Here is a 16,637-nt window from a genome sequence, read left to right as displayed (position 1 = left end):
TGGTGAAGTAATTGGACAACTTTTTACACTCAATTTAAGTTCCATTATACTACTTGAGATGTGAAGAAAAAAAAAAATCTGATCTCTTTTTAAAAATCTTTCCTACCCCCAAATGCTAACAATGACCAAGAAAAGATGTCCTAGGAAAAAAACAACTTCCGTCATTCATCATAATTCCTACATACAGCAAAAACTCTAGGAGGAACAGAGACTAAACACTCTTAAGGTACCTCAAAGAAGTGAGTAAATGGGACTGCGGGAGATAGATAATATTAAGATTCTCCAAAGGAAAGACCAGATAGAATTAATACATCTAGCTAGAAATGAAGAAACTGCTCAACTTGGGTGTCAGAAAGCCGAGAGTTCAAATCCTGTCTCAGATAGTTACTAGTTTTTGTGCCCTCACTTAACCTTTATTTGCCAATATTTTCAATTCTATAAATGAGAATAATAAAGAGAACTTACTTCACAGACTGTATTGAGGACCAAATAGATGATAAATACAAAGCGCCCTTCAAACCCTGGAGAACTATCATGCTCCTGTTACTATCATTATTATTCTCCAAGATTGGAAATCTTTCACGGACCTGGGGAGAAGGGGGTGAGAGATGAGGGGTGGGAGTGGGTATTCCTTTTTACCCTAAGAAGTTCGGATTCTTTTTTGTTTCATAGATGCCTATGGCAATCTGTTAAAGTCTATGGACCTCTCTCTGGATGCTTTTACAGGCACAAAATGAAACACAAAGGAATTCTATCAGGAAGAATTTTTTAAAAGGTCATCTGAGAGGGCAGGTAAAGACCCAAAACGGCAAACGGGGTGAGAGAGAAGGGTCACCACCAGCCCAGAGGCGGGACATCGCTGCCCGGGGGCCGTCCCCACCCTCTGGATTGGCCCAGCCCGGCTCCCCGGGGGGCAGGGGTCGCTGACTTTACCCGTTAGGTTCCTCAGCACCGTCCCATGGGCCCAGAGACTCAGGACTTGCTGCACCGACAGGTTGATCATGGAATTATCTGCCCCCTCCGCCTTCATCTTCCCCGGGGGGCGCCCGCCGCTCTCTCCGCGGCTCCGGGGCGGCGGGGGCTGCGAGGCTCGGGGATCAGCGGCCGGGGGTCGGCTCCTCCAGGCCGCCACCGCCGCCGGGGCCGGGGCCGGGGGCGGGGCGCCGCGGGGGCCGCTGCTGCTGCTGCCGGGGCGGCTACTGCTACTGCTGCTGCTGCTGCTGCGGCGGGGCCGCCGGGGGGGGCTGCTCAGCGCGTCTCCAAGGCAGCCCCCTTCCCGCCGGGAAGACATTGAGGACAGCGGGCGGGCCGGGGGAGGGAAGGGGCCCCCGAGCGCAGGCCCTGGAGGACCGGGGAGAGGCCAGGAGGCCGCCGCTTCTCTTCAGAGGCAGCGGCGTACCGCGGGGCCCTGCGGGACGAGGAGGAGGCCGGACTCGGACCGCGAAGCTCGGGGTGACAGCAAGCGGCAAGCAGGTGCGCTGGCCGCCGGGATCCCGCTCATCGCCGTGGGAGCCAGAAGACGACGTGGAGGAGGAGGCTAGAAGAGGAGGAGGAGGCAAAGGAGAAGGTGGACCCGGTGGCCGCGGCGGCGGCGGCGGCGGCACCTGCCACCCGCCCTGCCCGCCCGCCGGCCCTTGACACTCGAGGAACCGCCCCCTCCACCCGGGGCCGGCGACAGCCCCCTGCCGCCCCCCCTCCCGCACACGCGCGCACCTGCGCGCCCGCGCGTAAGGATTTCTAGCGCCACCAACCCCGCCTTACTCAAGCTGTTGCGCATGCTCACTCAGTTCTCCCCCACGGCTCGCTCGCCTCTTTTCTCTTAAGCGAGCTCCACAGAGCGTGTGTGGAGGAAGGTGGGGTAGGGGAGGGGCTGGGGTAAGCGTCAGCAGCGCCACCGGTTTGATCTCCGCCCTGATTGGGAGTTGGAAGAAAACTCCGCCTCCTGTTCACCACACACACGCTCACACACACCCTGAGCCTTTGACACTTATCCCTCCTCCTTCGGAGGAAGCAGGTGGCGGGGGGGTGGACATGGACGCTGAGTGGAACAGAAGTGGGAAGCGGCAGCGGAGACTTTGGGGTGAGCGGATTCCCATTTTGAAGAAACCTCCTCAGTCCGGAGCCTTGTGAAAATGTATTCGGGTTTCCCCCATCGCCCAAAAAGGATGTGTTTAAAGATTTTCCCGTGGCGTTCTGAGGGGAGGGGGAGGGGGAGGGGAATGCGGACGATCTGAGCCGTGCTGGATTTTTTCCGCCCTTCTGTTTGTGGGAGGGCGAGGTGCCGTGAGTGTTTCATAGGAATCCTTACCTGAAAAGGAGCGTGTTTTTATACTAAAGGAGCAGCAGAAACGTTTATCCAAGACCTCTTTTCCTTAACAACTAAATGTGAAGATCTCGTTTCCCTGCTTCCCTTCCAAATAAAGCAAAATTTCATAAAATACTCACTTGCCACCATAGCATATACTTTTCCGCAGAGGGCTTTTAGCATATTTTTACATAAGACAACTCAAAAAAGTATAAAATAACATTTTTTTTACATATTTAACTTTTTTTTCTTCCTACTAGCATCACTGGACAAATATATTTTTTGTCCTATTTTTAAAAACCATTTCCAGTGATTCCTTTTTCTTTCAGGTTGGACATGACAATGAATGGATTTTGTCACGTATCTAACACAAGTGACCAGCATTTTAAATATGTACGTTAATGTTATTCGGTGTAGTTTTCCAAAGATACATGAGTATACAAGATATTTGAGAATTTCTTACAAGTAACTATTACTTCTACTCTTACCAATGTAAGTCTGATGAATTCAAGTATCAACTGCAAGTGATGAAATTGTCTTCTCATGTCAATTCTGCAGTGAAATCTACATACATTCCATTGCCATGTCTTCATTGCAAGATGGGAAACAATCGCTTGCATCAAATTTCATAGAAAAGGAAAACAGTCAGCTAGATAATCTGATTTTTTTTAGAAAATTAGAAAAGACATTACTATTTTATTACTTTCTTTTTTATGAGGCCTTTAAAATTTCCTTCAAGTTGTCAGGAATCATGAATCTGAGAAAACTAAATATAACTTAAATTTTAAAAAATTAATTTCTTCATCTGTCACATTATGGGATTGGACTACATGACATTCTAAAGTTACTTCCATTTCTAAACCTAGGATCATAGAACTCTTTCATTCATGTTCCTTCCTTGCTGGTCTTCATAGAAATCTAATTTTCTCCTGAAGGGAATTCATCATTTTGACACCCTGATCAAGATAACATGAAGGAGAGGGAAGGAATAGCAGTTATTTATTAAGTACCAGCTCTGTGCCAAGCACTATGTTAAGAACTTTACCATATGATCTCTTTTGTTCTGGAGAAAAGCAAGAGTATTCCCTCTAGCTACAGAGTAACAGAATTCAAATCACCCCTGATGCTATTTTGGACTGTATCCAAATGGATTGAACTAGGTTGTCTCTAAGGTTCCTTTCAACTCCAGTTCTGTGCTCCTGTGCTTATTCTCTGTTTCCCAAAACATAGACTAAGAAAAAGAATCTGCACAGTCCTTCATCCCTCTTCCTTCTCATCAGACTTTCCTTCTCACAATCATTCAGAAATTGCCTCTCTTTTTTCCTAAAAGTTTCTTGCATCCTGCCTAGATACTTCTGGGCTATTATTTTTACCCCAGCTCCAGCCTACTAGTACACACACACACACACACACACACACACACACACACACACACAATCACGTAAACAAATTATACTTTCATTTCCCCCACCACTACCACATTGAAATTTGCCTTACAGGTTACCCAATTTGCAATATTCTTTGATTTTCAAAAGAGTAATTAGATATTACCCTAGTGACCAACAGATAGGAGTATAATGATATAATGTATTTTCAATTTGATTTTTTACTTTTAATTATCATGCTCTAACTACTGGACCATAGAAACTATGATTTTATTCACTATTATGTATTCTCATAGGTACTCCACTGGAAGTTAAAGAAAGAGGGTATCTCAGAAATCATTGAATGTCTAAAATTACAGATAAAGAAACTAAGGACAGAGCAGATGAAGTGACTTATCCAAGATAACAGTATTTGAATGTGTGTGTGTTTATATAACTTTGGGGGCTTACATTTAACACTGAACATCAGATATCCTCTTAGACATCAGCCCGTAATCAAGTGTATTGAACATTACATTAACACACATCAATCATTTTCTCTCCTATTTCTAATGTGTTTACCATACTTCCACACTTCATTCTGTTGATCAAAATAGATGTTAGGGAAGTGAAGAAACCCAGATTGTAGCAATATAACAAAATGTCACAATATCTTTGTTAGAAAACAGCAGTTTAAGTAACCATATCGCTTATGAACTGATAACTTAAAAGTTGTGGCTATGCCCTAAAAAAAAGAATGATTGAAATTAATTCTATGCAGGGTTGCTTGATGATCTAGCCTCAAAGAAACTAAATTTAATAACACTAGATCTAGAGTCTGAAGAGAAGAGTTCAAATGTCAGTTCTGCTATTTATTCTGGGACTCAGTTTCCCCTTTGTACAATAAGCTAATCAGATCAGATGAACTTTTAAGTTCCCTCCCATCTCTAAAATCTCATGCCATCAAACTGAAATGTTTGCAAAGGGATCTTAAGAGATCATTTAGTCTAATTCCCTCATTTTACAAAAGAAGGAACCAGAAACCTATAGGTGTGAAATAAATGACTTAGGTGAGTTCATTCAAATAACTGCAAAAGTAGGACCTGAAACTTTGTTAACTCAACTCCTATTGTAGAGCTTTCTACCTTATCACACTGCCTCTCATTGTCCTATTACCATCTTCTTCAGATCTTGGAGGGAGAGGAAAGGAGACTAGAAAGCCAGCTCAACTTGGCTGATTGTTTTGAGTCTTGTACAAATCTATGTTCAGTATATCTATTTGGATTTTGGTCTCAACTTGTAATTACTGATTTGGAAATTTTTGAGAAATTCTTTTCACCTCCAACCTCCTCACCTTCTCCCTTCATAGATGGATACTTCCTCTAATTGATAATATTAAAAGACTTTCCTAGAGCAATCAATAGTCAGATCCTTTGGTTAGGTATTTATCTAGGTTCTAATAGCTAAAATTTGTCAGAGAGAGAAAAATAATTTTCCTACCTCCAAGACAAGCTTTCTACAACTACTCCATGGTGCCTCTATATCCATATGATCCATGATTTTACAGCACTGTATCAATAAATTAACAGGCATCCTAAGCTCCTCTGTGTGGCAGATAGTATTCTAGGTAGTAGGCATATAGATGGTCTTGGCTGATAATTTTACATTCTATAGGAGTTGAGGTAGGGAAGAGAAAGAATGTAAAAGTTCTCAGTCAATAAATACAGGATATACACAAAATAAATATAAATTGATCTGGGGTAGAAGACACTAAGAACTCAGGATTACATATAGTACAGAAAACCCAGCAAGATTTCATTTACTTTTTCATTTATGTCAAGGATGTTTTTTAAGTAGTTTATTTGAAATTTTCATTATAGCTCATTCTCATTCAAAACACATAACCTAGAGGGTGTACTTGTGTACTTAAAAAAATCCAAACCAGTTAGATTTTACTTGCTTCACACTTTTAAAATTGTTCACAAGTATTTTTAAAAAACACAAAGAAATAGCACTTAAATCTTAAAATCTGAACATGAAAGAAGATATCAAAACAATAAATGCTTTCTGGCAACTCATCATTTCTCTCTAGAAATAAGACAGACCTATGTTTAGTAAATATATTTATGGCATTTTATTTATGTCTAGAAACCTTTTAACATAACCATTTTAAAGGCTACATCATGAAAAACTATCTCATCTCAAGTTAATTATAATTGTCTTCAAAAGCAAGGCTTATGAGATGCCAAAAAAATCCATCATAGAACCAGAGACTGTCAGAGGTCAAAGAAATCTTAGACATCATTTAGTCCAACTCCCTAATTATATTGATTGAGAAAATGAGAAAAGCACTAGAAAGTGAAATGAGTTGCTCTGGACTTCAAATCTACATCTCAGTGTCCCTTCTTAAAACCCATCCCTATAAATGAAAATCTTGGAATTTCTTTCTCTGAAATAATACACATCTTTTCAGTGTGGGTGGATTTGACACACTCATGTAAGGAAGTAAGTGAGAGAGCAAGTGATTTCTCTAGGATTGTTTCAGCCCTGTGATTTCATATATTATCTAACCAATATATACAACCCCTTCCAAATATACTTGCATGTAAATAGAAAAACACACATATTATTAAGTATTCTTCTTGCTAATTTTACTACAATAAGCTCATTAGAAAAGCTTTTAAAACATACACAGAGAATACTATGGTATCAAGACAAGCATAATTTTCAAATCTATTTCCTACTCTATCCAGTTTTTTAAGGGTGCTCTATATAACCATGGCATCTATCATTATATTTCATTTGTCCCTGCATCATAAACTACTCACAAGGATGGCTCCAACCCTAAAGAATACATTTATTAATCTAACATCTGCCAAACTTTTTTTACCATCTTCTTTATTCCATATAAGCCAATATGTTAACATATTTTATATAGTGTGTGTGTGTGTATATATATATGCATGTGTGTGTATATATATATATGTATATATATATATATATATATATATATATATATATTTAATACTTTGAGATTTCAATGAAATCCATTAATAGAATTTTAGTAATAAAAGGGATAGAAAGCTGATTTTACTGATGGAAGACTTGGGGCTGTGAAAAGTTAATTGATTTTCTCAAAGTCATGAAAGTAGTATTAGGGCCAGATCTACATTTACCAACTTTAAATTAAGAATTGACAGCATCAAAGATTTAATTATGAGTTCCCTTAAAAAGCTAAAGCATTTAAGGCATGTAGTATAGATTTCTCTTTGGCTAACACATCCTACCAACTAGCATATTTAGGATTATAGAATTTAAATGTCAGCCTTACTTTCCCCTCCCCTTGAATGGTGAGTGCCTCAACTGTCCCACTAATTTCAAACAAATCCTGGTTAAACTTCTTTTTACTCCCAATCTCATATTCCTCTCTTGCAATCAGCATCATAGAAGTCTTAAAGTCTCTTAAGTCTTTTTTTTTTTTTTTTTTTTTTTTAAGTGAGACATCCTGGGCCTTTAGCTTCACATAAATGTTCCAGAAATATTCAAGTATATTAGGGATTAACAAACAGTCTGTGTTTCAGTTTCCTCATGAAAAATTGGAATAATGTTTTATTATCTACCTTATAGACTTATCTTGAAGAATATATTTTATAAACCCCCAAATGCTATGGAAATATGAATTGTTGTTGGAAATGTATTCATTCCAAATTTTAAACAACTAACTTAAAATGTTTTCTTGGTTTACCTCCATTATATAAATGGATGGACTTACATAATCAGTAGTGCTAGAATACACTGGCATCGTAAATCTATGAAAATTAGAGTTTATGATCTGAGGGAAAAAAAAGAATTGGAATAAGTCTTTTTTTTCCCAAAGAAATAAGAGAAGATGAGGGAGAAGGAACTATATAGAGTATGGAAGTAGTTTCCACCTATTTGGAAAGGGAAGGAAATTAAAACTATTACTAAAAGAAAAAGGCCAATATTATAATTTGTCACGTCCAACATGCTAAAAATAATACTTAGTGAAAGAGACTCTTCTGTAAGCAAACATCCAGGTATAGAACCCAACTTCTTAATATTATCCTCCTATCTTTAAAAACTTCAAGATAGTCATTTACCAATTTCTTTTTTTGTTTGTTTTTGCCATCACACAAGTACATAATTTTTTAAATCCACAAAAACAAATGTTATGCCAGCTGTTTCTCTAGAATAAAAACAAATTCAAGTAGGACAAATGTTAGAAATAGAAGAAAAATCTCACAATTACCTTTCATCTCTATAGAGATCTTATATATATATAAAGCATATTCCTCAGTCAAGAGATTTCTCTACAGTGAACTAAAGAGAGAAAATAAAATTTCATTGTACTGAAAATATGCTTTCTACAAAGAAACTATAAGAGTAAGTGGGAATACGTATTCTTTAAAGAGAAAATGGAAATTGCTTAAATAGTTACAAAAGAAAAGATAATCTTTTTTGATTGCTAATGCTAGAGATTTAATAATTTGAAAATTCTCAGGTAAAAAAAAAATTTGCAAAATTTCCATCTCCCTAGTAGGTAACAAGTTACCAAGTTGAAAGACCAACCATAAATGAGCTAGTGATTTCCTTCCAGGCTAGATGAAATACTGGTTTCAGATGAAAAAGAAGGTAACTGCTTACAGATCTACAAATGTGTTCCATCTTTATCTTGTTCCTTTTGTGATGTTGACATATCCTTATTGTAGGAATTGAAGTTTCATGTAAGCATATTTGTGATTTATTGGACTTTCATCCCCTGTATCTTCATAGTCCTACTTTTTCCATGAATATCTGCACACAAAATAGGCATCTCCCCACCTCTGATTTCTACACAATCTTGTTTAGTTCAAAACTAAATAAGGAACTCTGATTTATTTGAATTTATATATTATCAGTGAGGATGGAAAAAATGATACCATGTCTCTAATAAAAGAAATTAAATTAGCTACTGGGCCATATGTATAAAATTTAAAAGAAATATGACAGGTGGCAAAGTGAGAAAATTTAAATATTCTGTCTTTTCTTTTTAATTACATTTTATTTGGTTTTCATGCAATCTTTGGAATTTAGGGGTAGGAAGCTGAAAATTGGGAAGGGAAATGATACATCTATCTCTATAGAGTTTAACATAGTGCCATGCATAATTTCTGATAATAATCTGCTTAAAACTACTGCTTGGATTCTCTGAATCTCTTAGTGTGATGCAGGAGCTGTCCTTAACATCATCTAAGAGTCCATTTGCTCATGGTATTATTACAAATTAATTAAAACAAATACATTTGACTGATAAACTCATAGAATTCTAAAATTGGAAAGTAACTTAGAAGACCATCTTGGATCAGCAGAGCCAAGATGGCATCTCAAGTCAGCATTTTTTCCAAGTACTCCCAACATATCCTTCTACATCAACTTTAAAAGTATGTCATATCAAATTCTTAGCAGGTAATAATTAATGTGCAACAAGAAAATGGTACTTACACACATATATTGTATCTAGGTTATATTGTAACACATGTAAAATGTATGGATTACCTGCCATCGGGGGGAGGGAGTGGAGGGAGGGAGGGGATAATTTGGAAAAATGAATAAAAAAAAAATTCTTAGCAGGAAAATGAACAAAAAGTCATGATTGAATTATTTTTTCTGGTCCAGGATGGTTTAGGAAGAGAGAAAGTGAGGTCTGCAGAAACTAATGTGGGGGTTGGCTGAGAATAAAGTGTAGCTGAGCAGAAGTGATACCAGCTGTGGGGCAGTAGTAGTGCCCTAGAAACAAATATGGAAATTGAACATCTGGTGAAAAACAGAAAAGATCCTAAGGCACAAGCTGCCATTTGCAGCTCTGTCACCTTTACTCAATTTCAAGTCACAGTTTCAAGGTAGAGAGGAGTGGTCACAATCATAATGGAACAGGACCCTATCTGGCAAGGACCATAGAGCAGAATGGAGAGAAATTACCAGATCTTCCCCTAAATCACACCATTTTGGAAGTTTATAAATAGCATAAGTTCACAGAAGAAAGCAGCTCAGAAAGCAGCCCTGATCCCTACCCCTAGAGGTGAGCAGAAATCTGCTCTCATATAAACCCTTAAGTCAAGAAGTAGTCTGAAAAAATGAGAAAACAACAACAAAACCTGACCACAAAAATCCACTATGTTGACATGGAAGCTCAAGACACAACCTCAGAAGAAAATGATGTGAAGACTTGACTTGAAAATACCTAAAATCAAAAGCTCAAAGAAAAAAGTGCATATTAGAAAAGCCCAACAAGAATTCCTAGAAAAATAAAAAAAATTAAAAAAAAAATTTTAAAGGGAGCAAAAAAAGTTATTAAAAAAAAAAAAAAAAAAACCTAGGCAGGGTGGCTAGATTATGCAGTGGATAGAGCATTGGCCCTGGAGTCAAGAGGACCTGAATTCAAATATGACCTCAGACACTTAGTACTTACTAGCTATGTGACTTTGGCCAAATTACATTACCCCAATTGCCTTGAAATGACAAAATAAATAAATAAAATGAGTGGTAGAGATTGGATGTAAATCCATTACCAGATGGATTTACAAACAAATTCTAACAAATATTTAAAGAACAATTAATTCCAATATAATATAAATTGCTTGAAAAAATAGGTAAAGAATAAATACTTCCAAATTCCTTCCATGACATAAATGTTTTGATATTTAAACTAGGGAGATTAGAAACTCAGAAAATGATAGGTCAATTTCCCTAGCTAACAAGGACATTACAAGATGTATCATAAAGATCATATCCTATAATCAGACTGAATTTATATGAGGAATCCTGAGCGTGTTTGATATTGGGAAAACTATAAGTATAAATGGCCATAATCATATAATTATATCAATAAATACAGAAAAAGATTTTAGCAAAATCTAATACTTATTCCTATTAAAACACTAGAAAAGCACAGGTATAAATGGAGCTTTTCTTAAAATGATAAGTACTATTTAACTAAAGCCAAGAGAAAGTATTATCTGTAATAAGAAGTTTTAAGATCTCCTTTTCAATTTCTGAGGAAGAAGCAGCCTTCTTGACAAAACTACTAATGATCCCTATCTTCTCTCATAGCTTGCCCCTTTAATCCTTTTCTGTGTCTCTGTCGATCTCTCATGCTAATATAGGAACATACGTAAAACACACACACACACACACACACACACAAACACACACACACATATATAATTCCATTCTAAATCCTTCTCCTAAACTCTAGTTATATATCATCCACTTCCTGCTAGACCTTTCTACCTCATGTTGTGTCAGAATCTCTAGTATCTGAAACTCCTCATATCTAAACTACAACTCAATATTTCCTATAAATCTTTATATTGAAACTTCCATATTTCATTCAAGGATATTACCATCTAAATTTGTAACCTCAGACTTAGCTTTGATTCTTATGGATTTTTGTTTTGTTTTGTTTTGTTTTCTGAGGCTGGGGTTAAGTGACTTGCCCAGGGTCACCCAGCTAGGAAGTGTTAAGTGTCTGAGACTAGATTTGAACTCGGGTGCTCCCGTCCTCCTGAATTCACTAATCCACTGCGCCACCTAGCTGCCCCCTTATGTTTTCTTTAAACCCATATCCAAGGAATTGCCAAGTCTTGTCAGTTCTACTTCAGTAACATCTGTTGCACTCCTCCTTTCTTTCCACTTAGAAAACCAGTGCTCTACCTCAAATTTTCATCATCTCTTATTTAGACTATCAAAACTTCCTAATTAATCTGCTTCTTCTCTTTCCAATCTGTTTCCCACATATTGCATACAAAACCAAACTCCTAAAGTACATGCCTGATCATGTTGCTTCTCTCATTAAAAACTTTCAATAGCTCCCTATTCCTTTTTGGATAAAATATAAATTCTTCAGTTTTACATTTAAAAGCCCTCAATTCTCTCTATAACTTATTTTTCCACATATATTTCATTTTCCCTCTTCATATTCATTTTTTTAATGTTCCAGGCAAATTGGAATTCCCATCTGCTCTTTGAACTAAGTGGTCCATATCTTACTTCCATATATTCACACTAGCTGTTTTCTCATTCCTGGGACATACTTTCTTCCTTAATTGTGCCCTTTCAAAACTTAATTCATGAGCTAATTAGTCTGTGAAGTCTTCCCTTATTACTCTATTTTTTTAGTGCTATTAGGTATAATAATTATTTAAATTAATTTATACTTATTTCACAAATTTTTAATTAGAAAAGAACTTTGAAATCCATAAGGTATAACCCATATTTGAAAATCAATCCCCTCTAGAAGTACCCCACAACTAGTCATCTTTTTTGTTTAATGATCTTTAGTGAGAAGAAATTAATTGTTTCACTGAGATAGTCTATTCACCTTTTGATAGCTCCAGTGGTAATATTTTCCTTACAAGTTAAACCTAAATTTATTCTTTGTGTATCTTGATTCCCCTTAATAGATAGTAAGCTTCTTGTGGGCAAAAAGGCTGTTTTATTTTTATTGTTTCCTATCCACAGGATCTAATAATATGTTATGGCAATCTTAAGAGATCAAAGTATATGACCCCTTTGATCTCAGAGAAGAAATGAATAAGGCAGGAGATTCATAGAGTGTGAAAAGAGCTCCAGTTTACTATGCCCTACAGCCTTTTTGACGTACATTTTTGCAAGCATGATCAGCTTGTGGACAATAGGCAATCCCCAATCACCATTCAGAGAAGCAGCTTGTGGGCTTTGTGTATGCATGGTATCTGCCAATGGGAGGAGAGCCAATCCAGCAATTTAGCAACTTGCTCACAGGTGAGAGGCCTTATTAAAGCATCCCTGTTCATGAGCAACTAGCTGTGACCCTCAGGTCAAAACCTGTTCCTATGCCATGCATCCCTGCTCCTTGCTCAACAAGAGCATTTCTTCAACATGGCAGAAAACTTATTATGCACCAAAGGTCGAGGTGGCCTCTATACTCCCTCTTGGCAGGGTCCCATACTCTAGCAATAATATATCTTACATGTGATAAATGTTTAAGAAATGTCTATTTAGTTTAATCAGATGTCATACAAGTAACGATGGAAAAGAAAAGATGATATTGATAAATAGATCCTGGTTTGAAAATAATTTTATCAGACCAATTTTTAAAAAAAATTTCAATAGTCAAAAATAATCGTTGAATGACTCATGTTATATTTACAATACTGTTGTAAGGATAGGGTTTTATCTTCAACCCAATTAATGTCATCATAGACAGTCCAGACTGTCATTTAATTAACCGATAAAAAGTGTTAAGTAGGTGTGAACCAGTCTTTAGTGACATTATGAATGACTTTTTAAAAAAGATGTTAAACAGAAAATATCTTGTATTTGGTTGAGAAGATCAAATTATGACTTTTGGGTTATGTACTACAAAACCAACAAACAAACAAACAACAAACAAAACCCCCAGCAAATTTGGAGTTTCCCAGGGAATAGTAAATCAATTAAGGGATGGGGGATTCCATTTTTGGAGGATTCCAGGCCTAGAGTTGGAGTTAGATCTCTGAGAAGAAATTGTCTTGGAGAAAGGGATGAGGGAAAGAAAATTTATCTCTTCTTTCCTCCCCCTCCCATTACCTATGTTATAAGATAAGAGTCGAACCAGTAGCAGATAGTGCATACAGCTAGACTAAGAGAGGTTAGACAAACAGGAAATAATACATTCAATTAGGAGTATCAATAGTTTAGGAAAAGGAATCATCAGGCATTCTGAACCTTTACAGCAGAAAAAAAAAAAAAAAAAAAAAAAAGTGATAGCTTTGGATTCCATAAAGGTGTCAGTCAATTGAAAGCCAGAAGAAAGCTTCATCTAAGGGGACTTCATATTGTTGTTCATCCTTCATTTTTTGAAGACTAGTGACATCACAAATGAGTAATGTCTTGACTTGTGTATGAATTGAATTTAAATAAGGCAGAGTTGTGCAAATCATCAGCCTCACTCTCTCTTCCAGAGTCAACAAAGTCCACTAAGAAGACAGAAGTCAGGAGGACTGGGGACAGCCCAGGATGCAATGGTTAATCTTAGCATCTTCATTGTCTTGCTCTAAGTGCTCCACAATCTTGCTCCAGCACCTTGATAACCATTAGAACAAACTGTTCTTGACTGCCCATTCTGCCAGGAGAAGTCTTCACATACTTGAAATATGCATCCCCTTAACTCACCAATGGGTTTAAAGCCAATTGGCTACTCTTAATCTGATTTAGCCCATCTACCGAAGTAGTTTATCAGAATATAGCATAAAGTATATAGATATCCTTCCCATATTCTATAGAACTCAGCACTCCTGTGATCTGGAAAGTCTACATAAAAAATTTTGACACCCCCCCCCAATTTTGTACCAGAGAAGACGTCTTAATTGTTATGGTATCAAAAGATAAAATATGTTGATATTATATAATATTATACATGTATATAGTGCATTTTTGAGTTTCTAAACTTTTTCTGTGTCATCTACCAGCCTTATCTGCAACTTCCACAAAACTCCCCCAAAATTCCCATTTAATTTCTTATGCTAACCTGTGATATATTGACACCATGATGTCACTATATGGAAGGGATAATTGTAATGAAAATGAGGAAGACATTCTGAAGGATTCATCTAGATTTTTTGCTATAGTATGGAGTATGGAAAGATATCATGGTTTGAGGAAAGAAAAAAGATTTAGAAGTTACTGCGGGAGATGAGATAGAGAGATACTAAAAGTAGAGTAAATGAAATATTGAGCATAAATGAAGTTTTGTCACAAGAATTTGTGTTAGATAATTAGATAATCCATGAATCCTTATGAGATAACTAAGAAAGGAGAAGAGGGCTCAAAAACAATCTATACTTGGAGGTTGGTTATGGTTAATATAGTAAAGGAACCTTAGAAGGAACAGTCATACCAGAGAACAATGTATTTAATGGGTATAATAGATTACTCTCATTAAAATTTTGTAAAGATGAAAAAATGGAGATATGTATTCATAGTTATTTCTGGCCTCTTGATTACCTTTTAAAAATGGAAATAAAGCCTAAGCTGTCTGCCACATTTTTGGTATCTTCCCTTTTTCCAAATACTTTAAGAATTTATCCTTCAATGCCCTACAAAGCATTTTACCTCTATGATAGATCACTTTTCTGTATCCTTGTGTAATGAAAGGTTTCAAGTATAGAATATTTCATGGATTATGCATGGAGATAGAACCATGTTTAACTATCTCATGAAGAATGTGTAGGCTCCCCTAGTAACTCTGTGCCAGATATGCTCTAGTTTATGACTGAGGGACTTTAACTTTGAGAAGATGAAGTATCCTTTTATTGGTCCCTTGGTCCTCGTGATAGTAGTGATGGGATACTCACAGGGTGACAGATAATTTTTAGAAGTGTTATTCCAGTTTTTTTCTGTTATTTTCTCTCCTTTTGGTAAGTTTTTGGTTTGTTTGTTCATTTTTGAAAAGTTATTTTAATCCTCTTACAACTGGAATTGTTAATGATATTTTTGAGTTTTGAGCTGATTTTTAGCCTAGTTTTTATTGCTGCTGGTTGGAAGAAACTTGTTGCATTCATCTTTCTTGTGCCTACATAACTCAGCTATACAACTTTGAATATTTCAGTGCCTATTCACTGATCTTTTTTTATTTTGATATTTAAATTTTGTCTTAGTCTTTTATTTTTAACTTTCTTATGTCTCTTTACCACCTCTTTCTGAACTTTTTATTTTTTTCTTTATATTTTGACAAGGCTATTCTAGAATATTTTTAAAATATTTTTTTATTTTTGGTTTTCATTTCCTAGATACACTTATTTTATACTTTCTGGTTACTATTTTAATTTTTATAGTTTTGATTTTAGGAAAGTTCTACTTTTTCAATTTTATGTTCAATTTTATTTTGGTTCAAGAACAATCCTTCCCTCCTTCCTCCCTCATCAGTGCATTGCCATATAAAATATTTCTATACAAAATGTTAAAATACATCTATTCGTTGATGTACTATATTAATGAGATGTTAAAATGAGATGGTTATGGGCATAAAGAAGCATTTTATTAACTACACGCTGTTAGAAAAGTTGCCTTTTTTGGTGCAGGGGAAAAAGTATTATTGATATTGTTCAAAATTTGAATTTGTTGTAGTGATATCAACTTGTATATTTGCTTACAGTGTATTTGCAATGTATCAATAGCATACAGTTTTGAATATTGTGCTATTGATGTTTATTGCTCAAATAAGCACTATTGGTTTTGTTGAATATTTTAGATATAGAACAATCTTTTTTGTTTTTTAAGAAGTAGGTGACAAAGTTGTTGAAATATATTATGATAGAGGTATTGAAATGCATACAAAGCTTCCTAGAACAGTAGCAGATTCAGAGTAGGGACCAGTAAAGGAAATTTTTCATCATCCCAAAGTGTATGTCATTCAATACTGAGCTAGAACACATATCACCAGAAGGTGCTAGGTTAGCTTGGCCCAGCACCAGGCATGCACCACAGTGGATCTAGTCTGACTTTGCCATTCTAGTTTCTTCAGTGTTAGTTGTACTTCCTCATGCAGGATATCCAGCACAATGATGTTTGAGTCCAAATGTGTCAGCTGCTGTCAATGGTGAAATGAGTTTATTACAGGTTTTTTAATATCTTTGTTAATTCTTAGAGACAGTAAAGTTTAAAACATGTTTGAGACTATAGTGGAATAAATAACAACATTAGAGTTAAATTGCTTGAGGAATTGAGGTATTGGTTTGTTTGGAGAGTCATCGAAATGAATAGAAGTCACTGACAGAAATATTATATGGAGTGGGGCAGGAGATTGAGTTAGTTGCTAAAATCATTGAAAGTCATTAGATAGAAGCAGACAGCATGGATTTCAGAAAAGTTCATCAAAGGAGGAATAATAGAAGTATGACCTATAAGAGATAGAGGAAAGCAAGAAGAGCCCACTATTCCTTCTGGCC

At 36.5% G+C, this 16,637-nt stretch overlaps 1 protein-coding gene across 2 annotated transcripts in view; it reads right to left on the bottom strand.

Annotated features, from left to right (window-relative positions):
* TMEM170B (transmembrane protein 170B) overlaps positions 1 to 1,805 on the bottom strand; it is a 47,345-nt gene extending 45,540 nt beyond the window's left edge. The window contains exons 1-2 of one of the 2 annotated variants that reach the window (XM_074271714.1): positions 1,762 to 1,805; positions 934 to 1,537 (exon numbers count right to left, since the gene is read on the bottom strand). In XM_074271714.1, coding sequence (XP_074127815.1) covers positions 934 to 1,291 — 358 coding nt within the window. In that variant the 5' untranslated portion in view covers positions 1,292 to 1,537; positions 1,762 to 1,805. Of the gene's footprint in view, positions 1 to 933; positions 1,645 to 1,761 lie in introns of those variants that run through there. The other variant, XM_074271703.1, reaches the window with a different exon arrangement.
* Positions 1,806 to 16,637: the final 14,832 nt, after the last annotated feature.

Source organism: Sminthopsis crassicaudata, chromosome 1, assembly GCF_048593235.1.
Source record: "Sminthopsis crassicaudata isolate SCR6 chromosome 1, ASM4859323v1, whole genome shotgun sequence".
NCBI classification, from domain to species: domain Eukaryota; kingdom Metazoa; phylum Chordata; class Mammalia; order Dasyuromorphia; family Dasyuridae; genus Sminthopsis; species Sminthopsis crassicaudata.
The sequence above is the reverse complement of the archived record's forward strand: the minus strand, read 5'-3'. Positions and strand labels throughout refer to the sequence as shown.